General features: G+C 40.1%; 1 protein-coding gene across 3 annotated transcripts in view; it reads left to right on the top strand.

The window, feature by feature from the left end:
• Positions 1 to 15,890, top strand: part of trpc5a (transient receptor potential cation channel, subfamily C, member 5a) — an 82,162-nt gene that overhangs the window by 20,640 nt on the left and 45,632 nt on the right. For all 3 annotated transcript variants that reach the window (XM_056264532.1, XM_056264533.1, XM_056264534.1), the window contains exon 3: positions 11,274 to 11,795. In XM_056264532.1, coding sequence (XP_056120507.1) covers positions 11,274 to 11,795 — 522 coding nt within the window. The remainder of the gene's footprint in view (positions 1 to 11,273; positions 11,796 to 15,890) is intronic.

Below are 15,890 nucleotides of genomic sequence, written 5' to 3'. Positions count from 1 at the left end.
TGCGGTATTAAAGAAACTTGGGCCCACCACATACCAGGTGGCAACCCCAGGGCTGCCGCGGTCAAGCAGGACACTTCACATAAATCTCCTGAAGGAGTGGGTGCAGCGACCTGAACAAAAAGTGATGCTTATTAAAGGTGTGCAAGAGGAGGAGGAAGTGGACGAACAGTACTTGCCTTCAGCTGGGGTTTCAGGGGACCACAACCTCAACCACCTCTCCGAAGAAAAGCAGCGTCAGGTGAGAGAAATCTGTAATTACGAAGTATTCCAGGAGAATCCTGGGAGGACCGATACGGTTGAACATGACATTATTGTTAAGGAGGGTGCTTCAGTGAGGAGACTTAGTTACAGGATTCCTGAACGCCTGCTGGCCTCACTAAAGAAGGAGATAGACCTAATGCTGTCCCTGGGGATCATTAGTCGCGTTTCCACTGTCGGGCCAGTGCTAGGCCAGGGCTTTAAACGGGCCGTGCCGGGCTAATAGCCTCGGGCCAGTAGCACCTGGCTTGCGTTTCCACTGCCGGGCCAGAAGCTCCACAGCGCGTCACTAAAACACGCCCGTAACACGCCTCTCTGAAACAACGTCACACTAACCCATCATTTCACCAACAAATGGAAGTTTTATCAGAAAACTAATCAGAATGAAATCACTGGAAAGAGCGTGCATCGCAAAACAAACATGATAAAAGCGGCGGTTTGCTGGCATTTTTGTTGTTTACTTGAATATTTAAAACCCAAGCATCAATGTTTTACCACAGGTTTACAATAAAAAGTGATACATTGATCATAATGAATTAAGTTATGTCAAAATTGCACATTAGTCACACAGAAATAAATTACTGTTAGGTCTATTTCACAAAAGAAAGAGGACACTTACATTATTCAGTCGAGGCTGTTTCTGTTTATTTGGTAGTTACAGGACATATATCACATTTAGAAAGAATGATACTTTCTACAAATATATGCCACCAAAAACACGACATGCGGAGCTTTAGCACTCTCTCGACTCGGCTATATTTTCAGTCAGAGAAACAGAGGAAGCTCCCGAAAAAAAGTAGCTTTTTTATGATAGTCCGGTATATAAAGAGCGAGACGTAGGCTACTGACAGATAGAATAAAAACATGATTGTGATAGCCTTATGATTGGTCTGATTTCATCAAGCGTTCACCATGTTTTTTTACTATGCGTATCTTCAAGCGTTTACTATGTTTACTATGGTAATGGTTAGCGCGCAATGCGCGCATAGTCTTTTGCATCGCGTATAAATATTTCTACCTTATAGCTACGGTGATCAGAATCCAAATCGGATCACAAACAGAAGGCATTCAAACATGAAAGTGAGTTAAACTATTTTAAAAGTAGCCTATTTAATGCTGACAGAATCATCCAGCGCTGTCGTCTCCAGACTCAGGTAAACCCCGCCTCTGTTCGTAACCACTCCTCTAGCCCGAGCTGGCCCGCTTTGGCCCAAGGTATTCGACGGGCCAGAAATCCTGGCCGTTGGCCCCGAGTAAGCCCCGATCAAGCCCCGGAAGTGACAGTGGAAACGCGACTGGCCCTGGTACGCACTAGCACGGCTCGGCCCTGGCCCGTCAGTGGAAACGCGGCTATTGAGTCTTCAAGAAGTGAGTGGTGTAACCCAGTGGTCCTGGTGCCAAAGAAGGACGGAAGCATGAGGTTTTGCATTGACTTTAGGTACCTGAATTCCATTTCTCAGTTTGATTCATATCCCACACCGAGAATTGATGAATTGTTGGAACAATTGGGGAAGGCAAAGTACTTGACCACAATAGATCTGTGTAAGGGTTACTGGCAGGTTCCACTCACTGAGCGGTCCAGGTATTTGACAGCCTTCAGGACTCCATGGGGTCTCTTCCAGTTTACTGTCATGCCATTTGGTTTGCATGGGGCTCCAGCCACCTTCCAGAGGCTCATGGACCAGGTACTGTGTGGTTTCACTGATTTTGCAGCTGCATATCTGGATGACATTGTCATTTACAGTACCACCTGGGAGGACCACTTGGAACATCTGCAAGCTGTCTTGGATCGTCTCCATTCTACCGGGCTGACCATAAATGCATCAAAGTGTGTCTTCGCTGCTGCAGAGACAGAGTACCTTGGTCACATCATTGGAAATGGGGTCCAGGCCATAGAGTCATGTCCGTTGCCATACACAAGGAAGCAACTTCGGTCTTTCTTGGGCATGGCAGGCTTCTATCACCGCTTCATCTCACAGTTCTCCAATAGAGCAGCTCTTCTCACAGACATGACAGGATCTCGGTGTCCCAACCAGATCCAGTGGACGGAGGAGGCAGTGGCAGCTTTCCAGGACATCCAGCAGTCACTAAGTAAGGAACCAGTTCTGTATAGTCCAAACTTTGATGACGACTTTATTCTGCAAACAGATGCTTCCGATAGGGGTCTGGGGGCGGTGCTTCTCCAGGGACCACCAGATGACCGCCATCCAGTTGCCTATATCAGTCGTAAAATGTTCCCCAGAGAGGTGCGCTATTCAACAGTGGAAAAGGAGGCGCTGGCTATAAAGTGGGCTCTCGACTCCTTCCGTTATTACCTCCTGGGCAGAGAATTCACCCTTGAGACAGACCACAAAGCTCTTCAGTGGATGGAACGAATGAAGGACACTAATGGCCGGATTACTCGTTGGTAACACGCCTCGTTGGGGGGGGGTTGGGGGGGTGTGATGGCCCGTGTGTGATGGCCCAAGGCCACACAGGCAAGGCCGGGTAACAGCCAGCAATGGTAATACCAGCACACATGGGTTAAGCATGCAGGTTAAGTTATTTTTTGCAGTTAGCCACACCCCAAACAATTCATGATTTCAAAACACAGATCATATAGTTTATTTCAATTATAATATACATTTATTTGCTTTAGCCATACACTGTTTAAATGGAGTGCACACATTTTCACATTGTAGGGTTATGTAAACATTTTCTGTTCGATTAATTATTGTTTCTTTGTTACCATGTTGGAGAGAGATCTGTCCTGGGGGAAGAAAGGCGTGGCCAAGGGTGGAGGACTGTGATATCCTGTGGCCTGCCAATTAAGACATACCATGTGCTGGCATGTCGGAGGGGGGTTTTGGATTTAGTTTGTGTTACTTTGTACTTGTGGTATTTGTCGTCCATTTTGTTTCCCCTTATGTGTAAATTGGTTTGGCCAAGCCACTATATATGTTCCCTTGTGTCTCATTTAGGCAGGTCAGTTTGTTTAGTTCATATCTTGTTTTGTTGTATGCTGTTTTGAGTATACTTATATTTTGTTGACCTCTTTTATAGGCCTTGTTGCTAACATTTTGGTTTCTATTGTTTAATATTTTTTGGGTAAATAAAACAAAACCCTATTTTTCAACAAAAACTCCTGTTCTCCTCATTGCCGGACTGTTTGGTCCGTGACATGGACAATGGGTGGTTGGGGTACGTTTTTAAAAAATGGAACTGATACTGAATAAGAACCAGTTCTTCATTCCCAATGCACCTGGTTATGACACAATATATATAAATATAGAATTTTCATATGCATTTTGTCAGTGTCCACCTTCTTATGCAATGCCTAATCGTTGTTAGTGTGTATGGAGTGAGTGTCTGTTATTGAACAGTGTGCATGCAGGTGGGAACTGTTCATATTTGTGGTTGTACTCTGTGCATGTGTTCGGATGAGTGGGTGTTCCAAAGCTAATAGAAAAGATGAGATGGCAGAGATTTATCTTTCAGATTTGATTTTCACCTCACGTAGCATGACAAATCTTTATTGGATTGCATTTTGTTATCCTCTAATCTTTCCACTCATTCAATGGTAAGATTAACCTGAAATGCTTGCGTTCCTGTATTCTCACAGTTCGTGTTTTGTGGCATGCTTGATTTCGTAGCCAGTGGAGGATGAAGGGGAATGTAACTTCAAGAGAGTTCTGCTAGCATATACTCTGAAAAAGGGCATGTGACAGCGGTATTCACTGTGAACCGGGGTTCGATTTGTACAGCACAGTGCCAGAAGGAAGCCACATGCACACAAAAGCTATCACTATGAATTTATCATTGCTTGAGGTTATGAATGCACTTTTTTAGGGGTAGAATCAATTATGCACATAAAATCACTCCCATCTCCGGGTGAATAGATGAGGTAAAGCCAAGCACAGGAAATGCAGAATCTGCAGAAACTCACTAAATATTTTAAAAAAATATTTTTTCATATAGTGCAATTCCATTGAATTCAAGTCTTTATAATTCTTTACAAATTCACTGAACTTAATTCAGTTTGCAGAGTTTTTTTTTCCTGGTTCGGTTAAGACACGCCTCATAATCAAAGCCCTATGGAGCAGTATCAGACTTAGCCTGGGTAAACCCAGACATCTTCCGGCAAATTTAGATTTGCTCTGAAAGTTAGTCTGGCAAAGAGCTCATTCAAGCCCATTTCCAATCCGTCGAAATCGAGGCACCAATCAGAAACGTTGGGGCGGGCTTTACACGATGATGACAGCGCTGGGATTTTGAAGCAAACTTTGTAGCCTAACTTACAAAGATGGATGCCGCCGTCGAACATCACTCGTTCGGATCAGCTATCGCGTCTGTTTTAAGCGATTTGAACGCTTCCTTTTTGTTAAAAACCGAGCAAAGAACGACACTCGGAGATGTTTCTTCGCCGCTCTGCATACGTCATCTCCTTCATCGCTCTGATTGGTTTTAGGTCTATCCGCGACGTCCGTTGGTGACGCCCCTCTGGAAATGATTTGTCTATGACGCTTTGCCAGACCATAACTCAGTTACAACTGAGAATGGTTTGGTTTTAACCAGGCTATATCAGACTCACATTCTGACTAGAATATGAGTATGACGAAGTCAGGCTAGAGCGCAGCTGCTTCGATTTACACTTTATCAAGTCTTATCTCACATAGGCTGCCTTTACACTTGACATTAACATGTGACCTGTATCCGGATGTTGTCCACACATACACATTGAAAAGACAAGTGTAAACGCACTTCTGATCGGAATGTTATCCGATCAGCGTGTCCAGGTTCGGAGGTAGTCGAGGATGCATTGTGATCGGATCTCAGAGTAATGTAAACGCCATCCAGCCATCGTGTCTGCATTCACAGGTGGACGTCATATAAATCCCCTGCGTGGCTGTCAGAAAATAATGGTCAGACGCAATTTAGACAAGAAGTTAAACTTATTTGAACCTTACAATAAACGTCAATCTGTAAAACAGTTTATTTAGACTTACATGATACTATGTGTGTCATTTTTTCATTTTAATTGTGCAACATTATCTGAACGAGGCGATGGCCTGTACTATCACAGTCAGTCATGAGATCTTAATGAAGAGCTGCACGCTGCTTTTCTAGAGGAATCATCAGAATCTGAATTTTTTAATGTTTTAAATGTTGAATGTTTTTATTGTTTCAGCATGTTTATCAATCTCCCATTTCTAAGACTTCATTTCAATATTTACTCGCCCCAGCCAGTCCCATGATAAGCATATACTGGAAACTGGAAATCATCTGTCCTTTTTCAGTAATGCAGTGTTACTGCCAATGATAAATATTCACGGAGAGGATTAATGGATTGAGTAAACTTCTGTTTAACAAATTTAAACAGACTGCATGCTGTAAAAATAAATTGTGATAGCTTGTTCAAGAATAGTTTTTATTAGCTTATTTTAATTATGTAAATTGTACAAGCAGGATTATTTTTAAAGGAATATCCAGTTTTTCCCCCCCAACATGATGTCAACCTATATACAGTATAATATATATATAATTTCAAATTATCCCTTTAAACTGACAATTATTTTCTTATTTGGAATGAGCTCATCAATATGTCACAAGGCAAAGAAAACTGAGCTTGTCATTTCATTTTATGTGGTCTTTTGAAATCTGGTTGTAGCTTGCTTGCTAGTGTATAATGTACTGTGAACAGTAATATTATTCTAAACACGTTTTCCACTTGTTTAGAGGGAGGATTACAAATTGCTGCAAGTGGTACATGGCAAACATGTGGTACATAAACATTTGTTTGGAAAAGTAATGTTCCCATAACACTTGAAAAATTATAAAATACAGAAAACATTCCCTTAAGGGGACTTATTATGCTAAATTCACTTTTATAAGGTGTTTGAACTCAGATGTGTGTCCACAGTGTGTGTAAACAACCAGCCTATAATGGTAAAAATTCACCCACTCCTTTTTTTATAATCCCCATAAATCATAAACAATCTCTCCAAACGAGCGGTTCTAGATTTCCCCCTACTCTATACGTAAGAATAGATGGAAGCCCCACCCATGACTGGTGACGGTCTGCCCTATTAGCATAGATACTACCCTGAGTGAGCCGCAACAGTCCGCCATTTCTGTTTCCTCGCTGCAGCAGCTAGAGATAATACAATGTTAAACATTACAAATGTTCTGATATTGGATGTACCAATAAACATAAGAGTGTCCATAGACTGCCAGTCTGAGCCACTGAGGACACCGTGGTTGAATTTAATTCTTAAGAAAGTCGTTATTGTTATATATTTGCGCAAATCATTTTACACCTGACTGCTTCACAAATGAGGGTCAGTTCAATGCTGGATTTTGCACTAAAGATTAACATGACTGTACATGCTAGTCGATTAGTTGAATCAACTTAAGGCGAGACACTACAGGTGAATAGGGTAAAATTTTAAAATAATAGACATCACCATGAAACTTCCTCAGTTGATTACTTACACAAGTATATAAAAAAAAATGTACTACAAGTTTTTGAAATTTGTATGTTTAATTATGCAAATTAGGCATTATCTCATTAAATATGCGGGATTTTGCATATATTTCCGGTAGATAGATCTGAACATATGATAAAGCCAGGTGCAAAATTCTTTTTTCATTTTGTTTACACACAAGATGAAAATAAAAGTTCAGAGGGATTTGAGGATATATGCTTTCATTACCTAGGAAATCAAAATATACTGTCCATAGCCTTAAAAAATCGATTTTCGCCATCATTTTTGGATTAAAATGTCACGTAAATCAGGCCAGGAATGATTTATTAACAAATCCCTCTGAAAATATCTTCAGAATACTGCTAAGTGTATAACTGGAAAGTTTGGTGTACATAGGTGCTACATAGACTGAGATGTTTCTACTGGAGAATGACAAAAAACTAATTTTGAGAAAAAGGCATTTAAAGATTTAAGTAGGGAATTTAATACATTTCAATTGGAAAAAAATGCTCAAAAACAGAATAAATGCTCAGGCCCTTAGTAATAATAATATATAATATTTCAAGCTCATTAAAACTGATTATTTAATAACATGGCAGGCATTTAAAGCCTACAACTGCAGTAACTCAATGAATTAACATTGGCAGAGTACACCACGTGATGCGTCTGAGCGAATCACGTTAGCAGAAACCAGCAGTAGCCAATGAGATTTCATCATTTCTTTAAATCACCCTTTGTACATTCACGATTGGTTACTGATAGAAAGGAAATGCCCATATTTGGGTTACATAAGGTTGTGCAGGAGACTCAGAGCTTTACAGCGATACCTCTCATGACAGACTTCAGTAAACAGACGGAACGCGGCATGTCGCGCTGGAATGCTAACTTCTTGGTAAATTCGGGAGAAACTTACTGTCGCAAGTAGACAAAATGTAATAAAATAAACATCTTAATGTATATTTTCAACGTTTTCTTTATAGCAGATTGAAAGAACGTCATATTGAAGGAGTAAACTAGCCCAAAATCTCAAAACTGATCACTGCATGAAAAATCAATGTTTTTGCCTGCCGTGTCTCGCCTTAACTCCACAACAACTATATACATTTATCCAGAAACTTCTAAAAGTTGTAACTTCTTCCTGAGTTTCTCCATCAGTATCCAACTCTGGGTCGAACATGTAAGGCTGAACAGCGCTACTGACAATTTCTGACATTTTGGTTGCGTGACATTCCCCAGTTTTGTTGTTGCTGAAGTATCTGAAGTGCGAGCTGTAAAGGCTCTGCCCTCTTTTGGAAAGAGGGCCGGGACTCATTTGCATTTAAAGAGACACTCACAAAAATGGCGTGTTTTTGCTCATACCCATATAGGGGCAAATTTGACAAGCTATAAAAAAATGACCTGTGCTGAAACTTCACAGACACATTCTGGGGACACAAGAGACTCATATTACATATTGTGAAAAGGGCATAATAGGTCCCTTTAATGTTTTCTGCAAGGTTCACAATAACCAAGAAAACATTAGTGCTTTGGGTTTTAGAAAAGCGCATTATATATTTTATGTTATATATTTGAATTTCATATTGCTTATTATATGTTTGAATTTGCTCAAAGTCTAGAGTGACCGCCCCATTAGAGTGAAGATGCAGGAGACATGAATTATTCTATAGCTCTTTTGTAATTCTACAGCTTCACTGACTTACAAGTGAGCAGCGATGATGTTTATGCAGCTCCCGGTAGCTTTGGTGCTCCCTCTTGGATTAGACATACACAGTTTTATGAAGTGAAGTGCTACATCACTAATACTGTTCAGAAGAGAAGCACGGGCTTCCTATACTTTTGATGTTAGAGGGAACAAGCATTAGGGGAAATAAAGCCGGTAGCAAGGTTTGTTCTTTTTGCTTTATTATTTGTTTTTTTAAAGTGAACTCCGTTGGTGCAGATACATCAAGTGAGATTGAAGTGCCGTGGGGCCTAAATTGGAATCTAGCCCATGTACCATGTGCATGCCATTCGCAGAGCATGGGCTATTTTGCATTGCTATCACTATAGCAACCCTTGCAGCCACTTGGGAGTTCTGGGTGAGGACTGCTATACTAATGGACTGAAAATAAATCTCAAAATAAAATGCCTTTGCAAACCTCACTTAATCACTGGCTTGTAGCACCGCCATACCACAAATCATATTTCTGTAATGTTCTCATGGCAGATATGGCTGTCTTTATGATAGGATTGAGTATTTTGGTCATATACTGGCACTTAAAAATTGATAAATGGCATCATGCATATGATATGCTTTTAAGTGTGTTTGTGTATTCACATGTAGTCATCTGTGCTTACAAGTAAAGCCCTTGACTCCTAAACAAAGGTAAACAATCAGTGTAAAAAATGAAGGAATTACAAAAAGGTTCATGGGAAGACCTCTGAATGACTGTGGATGTGATCGATGGGGAGAAAAGATACACATGGTGTGAAAGACAAAGATAAAGATGAAAGATAGGAAAGGCTCTAACTGGCTCGAGGTTCATCTTTCTGGCAGTTGCAAGGACAGCATGATATATAAGCAGTTCTCCTCTATCATCGCTTGTTTCTTTTGTTCACTCATCCTGTAAACAGTCTTTCTGTCATGTCTCTTGCGTAGCCTCCCTGTTTGTGAGGGGAGGAGTGAAAGGCAGAGGAGGCGGGGCCTTGAACTGTCTCGCACCATATTCTGGAACCACTTCTCATTTCTGTCAAATTGACATTTCTTCTTTCATCTCTGAAAACATGCGACAAAATATAAAGCTCCAGTCTTAGCTACTCCCGCTAACATATTGTGTATTTGGTCCACTCCCTCTCTCTTTATTCTGTTTTTTATTCGATTCTAAAATCCGAAATAAATGAAAATTCTCTCATTATTTACTCATCCTCATGTTGTTCCAGGCAGTAACCAAATTTTTTTTTTTACGAGCCTTATATTTTAATTACGAACCTAAATGTTTACATCAAAGAGTAAGTTCCTAAGTTATTATTAGTAACTTAAGTTATTCTTAACTTTACTTAGGAATTATTATTGGTTCCTAAGTTATTTTGAATTGGAGTCACGGTTATTAATAGTTCAATTGTGAACCCAGTAACGGCTCTGAACGTTTTATTGACTGAGTTCTATTCATTGTCCTATTCAAAGTCCTATTCATCCGGTGCGTCCAACTTCGATTTTAGACATACACTCGCAAACTACTAAGTGCCACAATTTTGAAGTGAGTTCCACTTTGTCAAGTGGGTGAGGGAAGTTTATGTGGATAGGCCCTTGTCCCCTCGATTTTGACCGAGGAGCCAATCTACTCCGATGTACACTTCAAGCAGCTCTTTATCCCACAATTCAACTTGATTGTCGTCATAGCGATCACGCTTAACTGTAGTGTATAATAAATATTAAATATTTTGAGAATTAATCGCATAATAGTGTATAATTTACATTAATTATATTGAGATTAAATAATAAATCATTATAAATCAATAAATAATGAGAGAATAAATCAGCTCCATAATGAATTAAGGGCTTAGTGCGTTCCTTTTAAACCTTATGTACTAGTTCCGCCAGTAGTGGGCACTCGTGCAACGCAAGTAATGATGCACTTCCGAGTCCACGAGACGGAGGGAAGTTAGCAAGTAAAGGAAGAAAAAAAAGTTACGCGATACGCTTCAGTGAGCGCTTGGACTCAAGCATTTATTGCACTGAATTTGTACAGCACTATTTTAGGGTGAGGTTTATTTGAACTGACAGACCGTATGCAAAAATACAGAGTCAACCAATCCTCATAGACAGTAAAAGAAATCCTGCCCAATTCCTACTCAGAGGAGACATGTGAGATCATAATTTTAAAGGTAAAATGCTACGTTAAAAGTCATTGGTTAAAGGTACAGTAAGGACCCTTACTCTATACGGTGAAAAACTGTAATAGATAGAATGGGACAGTCATGTAATTTTACAGTAAAATACTGTAAAATGTAGAGTTTTATCTAATTTTTGTAAATTAGGGCTATGTTGTTAAATTATTGTTTATCTAGTCATCTGTTACTATGATGGTGTTTTGCATTTATGTATTTATGACAATGTGTACCTTCTATTTTAGTATTTACCTCAAGCTGAACTTCATCATGGTGGCTTTCTTTTTATCAACTGTGTTTTAAGGTGGTGCCAGTATTATAAAGGTATTAGTTTTTATTAGAAGTTATTTTAATATTATATTAATAATATTTTTATTTTATTTTAAAGGTCTGGCAACCGCAGCTATCGTTATTTCAGATTATTGTAGGGCCTTTTTCACGGACTGGTTAAAGTCTCCATTTGTTCTTAATTTAATCTTATGGCTGATACAGCAATCAACTGTGATATTAGACAGCTGGCTGCACTCTTGTCTAGTCATCTGTATTCTGCTGCTTTAGTTTGTGTTTACATGCAGTGCAGGTTGGTGGATTGCCATAATGATAGACTCTCAGCAGCTTGTGCAGGTGAAACGCTCCATGAATCTTGTGTTTTTCACACTTTCGTTCTTGTCCCCTCTCTCTCAGGTTCCATCATTAATGATGGACGCCCAGTTTTCCGAGTTCACACCTGACATCACTCCCATCATGCTCGCCGCCCACACAAACAACTATGAGATCATCAAACTCCTTGTCCAACGCAAAGTCACCATCCCTCGGCCGCACCAGATCCGCTGTGACTGTGTGGAGTGTGTGTCCAGCTCTGAAGTGGACAGCTTGCGTCACTCTCGGTCCCGTCTCAACATCTATAAAGCGCTCGCCAGCCCCTCTCTCATCGCCCTCTCCAGCGAGGATCCCATACTAACCGCCTTTAGATTGGGCTGGGAACTGAAGGAGCTCAGTAAAGTGGAAAACGAGTTTCGACAAGAGTACGAGGAGCTTTCTCAACAGTGTAAGCTCTTTGCTAAAGACCTGCTAGACCAGGCACGTAGCTCCCGTGAGCTGGAGACCATCCTCAATCACCGTGATGACCAAAGCGAGGAGTTGGACCCGCGAGAGTGCCGAGACTTGGCCAAACTCAAGCTGGCCATTAAATATCACCAGAAAGAGGTGAGGAAACTTCTATTAGCTTCTTGAATAAACCTGTTGCACGTGCACATGTTGAACGTAGGATGGGAGATTTCTCCTTCACTTTATTGAATGATGCTTTTGGAGAAAGCGTCTATTACTGTGAGTTTGGCTGTTTTTTGCAATTGTATCTGAGATTTCCCTCCAGTAATGGACATACATTACTTCTGCTTGCTATGGCTTCAGCATAGGCAGCACAGAAACCTCGCAGAAAGGAATTTTATAGTTTTGCAGAAAATAATGAAGCCTTTTTTTTTTTTTATGTCACATTTTTAGGAGGGAAATGTATGTAATTGTCAATACCATAATGCATCTGCATACTTTTTTTTTCTTTCTTAATTCTCAGTATTCACTTTGCATGGTTAGTCTTATAATATATATACATTTAAATCAGCATAAATTAAAGCTGCAGTCCGCAGTTTTTCCTCTTTGTCGCCATCTCTGTTCGAAATCTGCAATTGCCTCGGCACGGCACAGCGCGGATGAATCCGATGTTTTGAGGAGAATGTGCAGCTGTCAGTCACCGCCGGTGTGGATACTGTCATTCAGAATCACAGATTTACTTTTTGGAAGTATGACCAACATAAGAATTTTTACTGGAAAATGTCATCTGAACAAGTAATGCCGAGGTCAGACTGCACGATTTTCAAAATAATCGGGTCACTGTTGTTTTCACACTGCATGACTATCTGGGGTAACATTCAGTTGCTGCTGTGTTCACACGATGGATCGGCGACAGGAGGTTTCACACTGCATGACTTTACAAAAGAAAGAATCGCCGACAACTTCTGCCTGGTCCGCAAACTACGTTTCACAACCAAACAAACGCGAGAAGTGATAGGAAATAACGGAAGATCACGCGTGCGTGAGACCGGAGTTCTCGCGCGACACTGAATTTGTTATTAAAAATGATAGCCTACAAATTGTCTGTGCACTGATTTGTAGCGAAAATGAAAAAAAATATATATAAACAGTTTATGCAGGAAATGGTTGGGAAGACGAGCGGAGCAAGGACTGTGTTTTGCAAATAGAGTTGGGGGTAAATAAATAATTTTGCAAATGTCCTGCTGTTGCTGCTGGTCATGCAAATGTTTGTGCTTTGTTTATGTTTGATATAATTGTAAATATAAGCCTATCTATTAAAATACTGATATTCTGGTCTATAACTCCTCCTCCTCCCTGTATCTTGCTCTCTCATTGGCTGTCGGTCATCGCCGATGTAGTTTTCAGTCAGAACACATTCACACACCAGGATTGTGAATCGCCGACAGGTCCAGATATTTAGCATGCCAAATATCTCACGGGCGTCGGCGACTCGTCGGCGATTCTCTCAGATCGCGTCTTTGCTAATTCACACTGCGTGATTGTCACTCGCGTGAACGAGCACCGATTTGCCTGTGATTTCGGGCATTTGTCGGCGATTTCTCAAAACCTGTCGGCGAGCCAAAATCGGGGCTAAAATCGTGCAGTCTGAACTCGGCATAAGTAGCATCCACTTTTGTTCTGACCAACTAAGGGAAAAAAGCATTGCAGTAAATCGCGCTGATTAAATCTAACGATTGCTTATCATATTACGTCAAACCGTGCAAATTACACTTTCTTCTCAAATTGTTCATATTAACAACATCATTGTTAATGTTCAACAGCAGCATTGTGACTACATTTAATGCCCTTCCAATATTTATCCTTGGTTTCGCATGGGTCCGGTTGCAGTCTCTTTTTTTCTGTAACCACTCTGAAGTCTTTTGCATTTTACGGGTTATCGGGTGAATCTTCAGTTGTCACTGGTGATTGTCGTTTGAACCTTTCTGGATCCGCCATCAAATTGAAAAGTTTAAAGGTGCCCTAGAATGTTTTTTTTTATTATTTTATAATGTTTCCTGGGTTACCCTTATAATGATAGTATGTTTTTTAGATAAAAAAATAATCATAATTTAGAAATAAATGGCATTTTTCCTAGCCTGCTTTTAGCCTCTGATTTGAACACTCTGTTTGAAGGGGCGTGTCTGCTGTGGGATTCAGTGTAACCGCGGCCACTGCTGTGATTGGCTGACATGCTTGCATATGAAATAGCAACGCATTACATGTGAAACTCTCTCCCGAATACTTTTACTACTGCTATTATACGTTTTTACTATAACAGCTATCGAGATTAACGAATCGTGAGATGTTTTTAAAGTATTTAGATCTATTCCCATCACATAAAATGTTGCCGTGATGAGCATTGAGCAGATGACAGTCTGTTGATCGCGAGACTGAAGATCTTATCATTGCAAAGCAGTTTCTGCACTCTCTCTGCTTTCACCAATGCAAACACGATGATGTAAATACAGTAAGAGCTTCGTTGTGCAGTAACGTGCGTCATTGATTTCATAACGAGTTTGGCAAGTGTCCAGATAAACTCGCGCTGTGTGGAAAGATTGTTCTCTGATCGCTTTCTGTATATAATTTGTTCACAATTTAAATACGATTATTTTCATCCTACTAAAAGAAACGATGTGAAGCTGATATTTTAGTCACTGGTTTGACTTACTGATGCATAAACAGTATTGAACGATTTTGAGAGAAAGATTACCTGTCTGAACTCGAACAATTACACATCAGAAAGTGTTGCTTGGTAGCTCGATCCGAGGCCAGCTCTGTATTGGCCCAAGTTGAGGAAACACTCGGTGAAATGTTTGGAAATTTCCAGAGAAAATAAAATTCACCCATTGTTTCTTCAAAGGCTCAGATGAAGGAACTAAAAAATACTTTTGTGTTCATGTGTACATCCACACTGAGCACTGCCATGCTTCGGCTGCGCAGTTCCGCCTGGCATTGAGGGCTGGCATTATGCAAATATTTGGAAGCGTACATATTAATCATCCCGACTATTGCGTCACAGTCGGTATTGTGTGGAAAACCGACCGTTTTTCAGGGGTGTTTTTCATCAACGTTAATTAAATGAGAACGCGAAAACAGTCCAGTTTGAGATTCACTCTATGTCATGTCCATGCACTGAACTCTTGTTATTTGACTATACCAAGGTAAATTCAATTTTGAATTATAGGTCACCTTTAATTATATCAAGTGCTGTGAGAAAAGGCTATAAATCTCCTCCTCCAACATCATCACCTACTAGCCGAGACTCCTTCTTTATGTGTACAGATGTGACGTAATGACGCAAAGACATGCTTGAATCTCCCGCGGAAATCCACCAGTACCACTGGAGTTAAAAACATTATTACAAGCTTACCGTTTTGAATCGAGCTAAGGCAAGCAGATAGTTTTGAACACTGGCTGGTTATGTATTTGCTCAAAAATTTATTTTGGATAATTTTTAACCCAAAAAAGCTACGGACTGCAGCTTTAAGCAAAATATATTTTTGGGGTGAAATGTTGGACATGTTCTAAAAGGTTTTCGGAGATGCACTTACATACACCATGACATTTTTTGCACTTGATTTAAACTTTTTGTCTAATTTTTTTTTGCCATAACAATGCAGCATAAACACATCAAATTTGAATTGTCATGCCTTTATTGTCATTCTTGTAATTTCCTTAGGTGCATGACATAAGCCAATTGCTTCACCAACCCAAAATTTTAGCAGTTTAGCAGCTAGAAAAATATAGCTTATGCATGAATTTCATTGTATGGCAAAAGTCCACTCACTTTTTTGTGTGGAATTTATTATTATTCTGCAGACACTTGGAATATTCTCTACTTTAGAATGGCTTGTTCCAAACCTAAAGCAGTAGGGACACCTTTCTATCTTTCTCTCTGAACTTTGTGATCCACAGGGAGATAAGATGTGTGCTGAAGACCAGAGGCTTGACGAGATTAGAAAGACAGGAGATAGAGACAATGAGAAAGAAGCACTAGGCAGATGAAAGACAGGAGCTTTGTTCCAAAACCTTGTGAGCTGCCACACTGCCTACTGCCTATAGGCAGAAGCCTTCTAAGTCAGCATCCAAATAGTCTTGGAAGTAATTTGAAACTCTCTAGGCAATAGCAATCAATGCAACAAATAAATAGAGTTTTGCAATTGAGACTTGATTTAAAATTGATTTCAAATGACACAATACTCTAATAAACAT

Source organism: Rhinichthys klamathensis, unplaced genomic scaffold, assembly GCF_029890125.1.
Source record: "Rhinichthys klamathensis goyatoka isolate OS25496 unplaced genomic scaffold, OSU_Roscu_1.1 h1tg000222l_1, whole genome shotgun sequence".
Lineage (NCBI taxonomy): Eukaryota > Metazoa > Chordata > Actinopteri > Cypriniformes > Leuciscidae > Rhinichthys > Rhinichthys klamathensis.
Note: the sequence above shows the minus strand (reverse complement) of the source record. Positions and strands in the feature narration are given on the sequence as shown.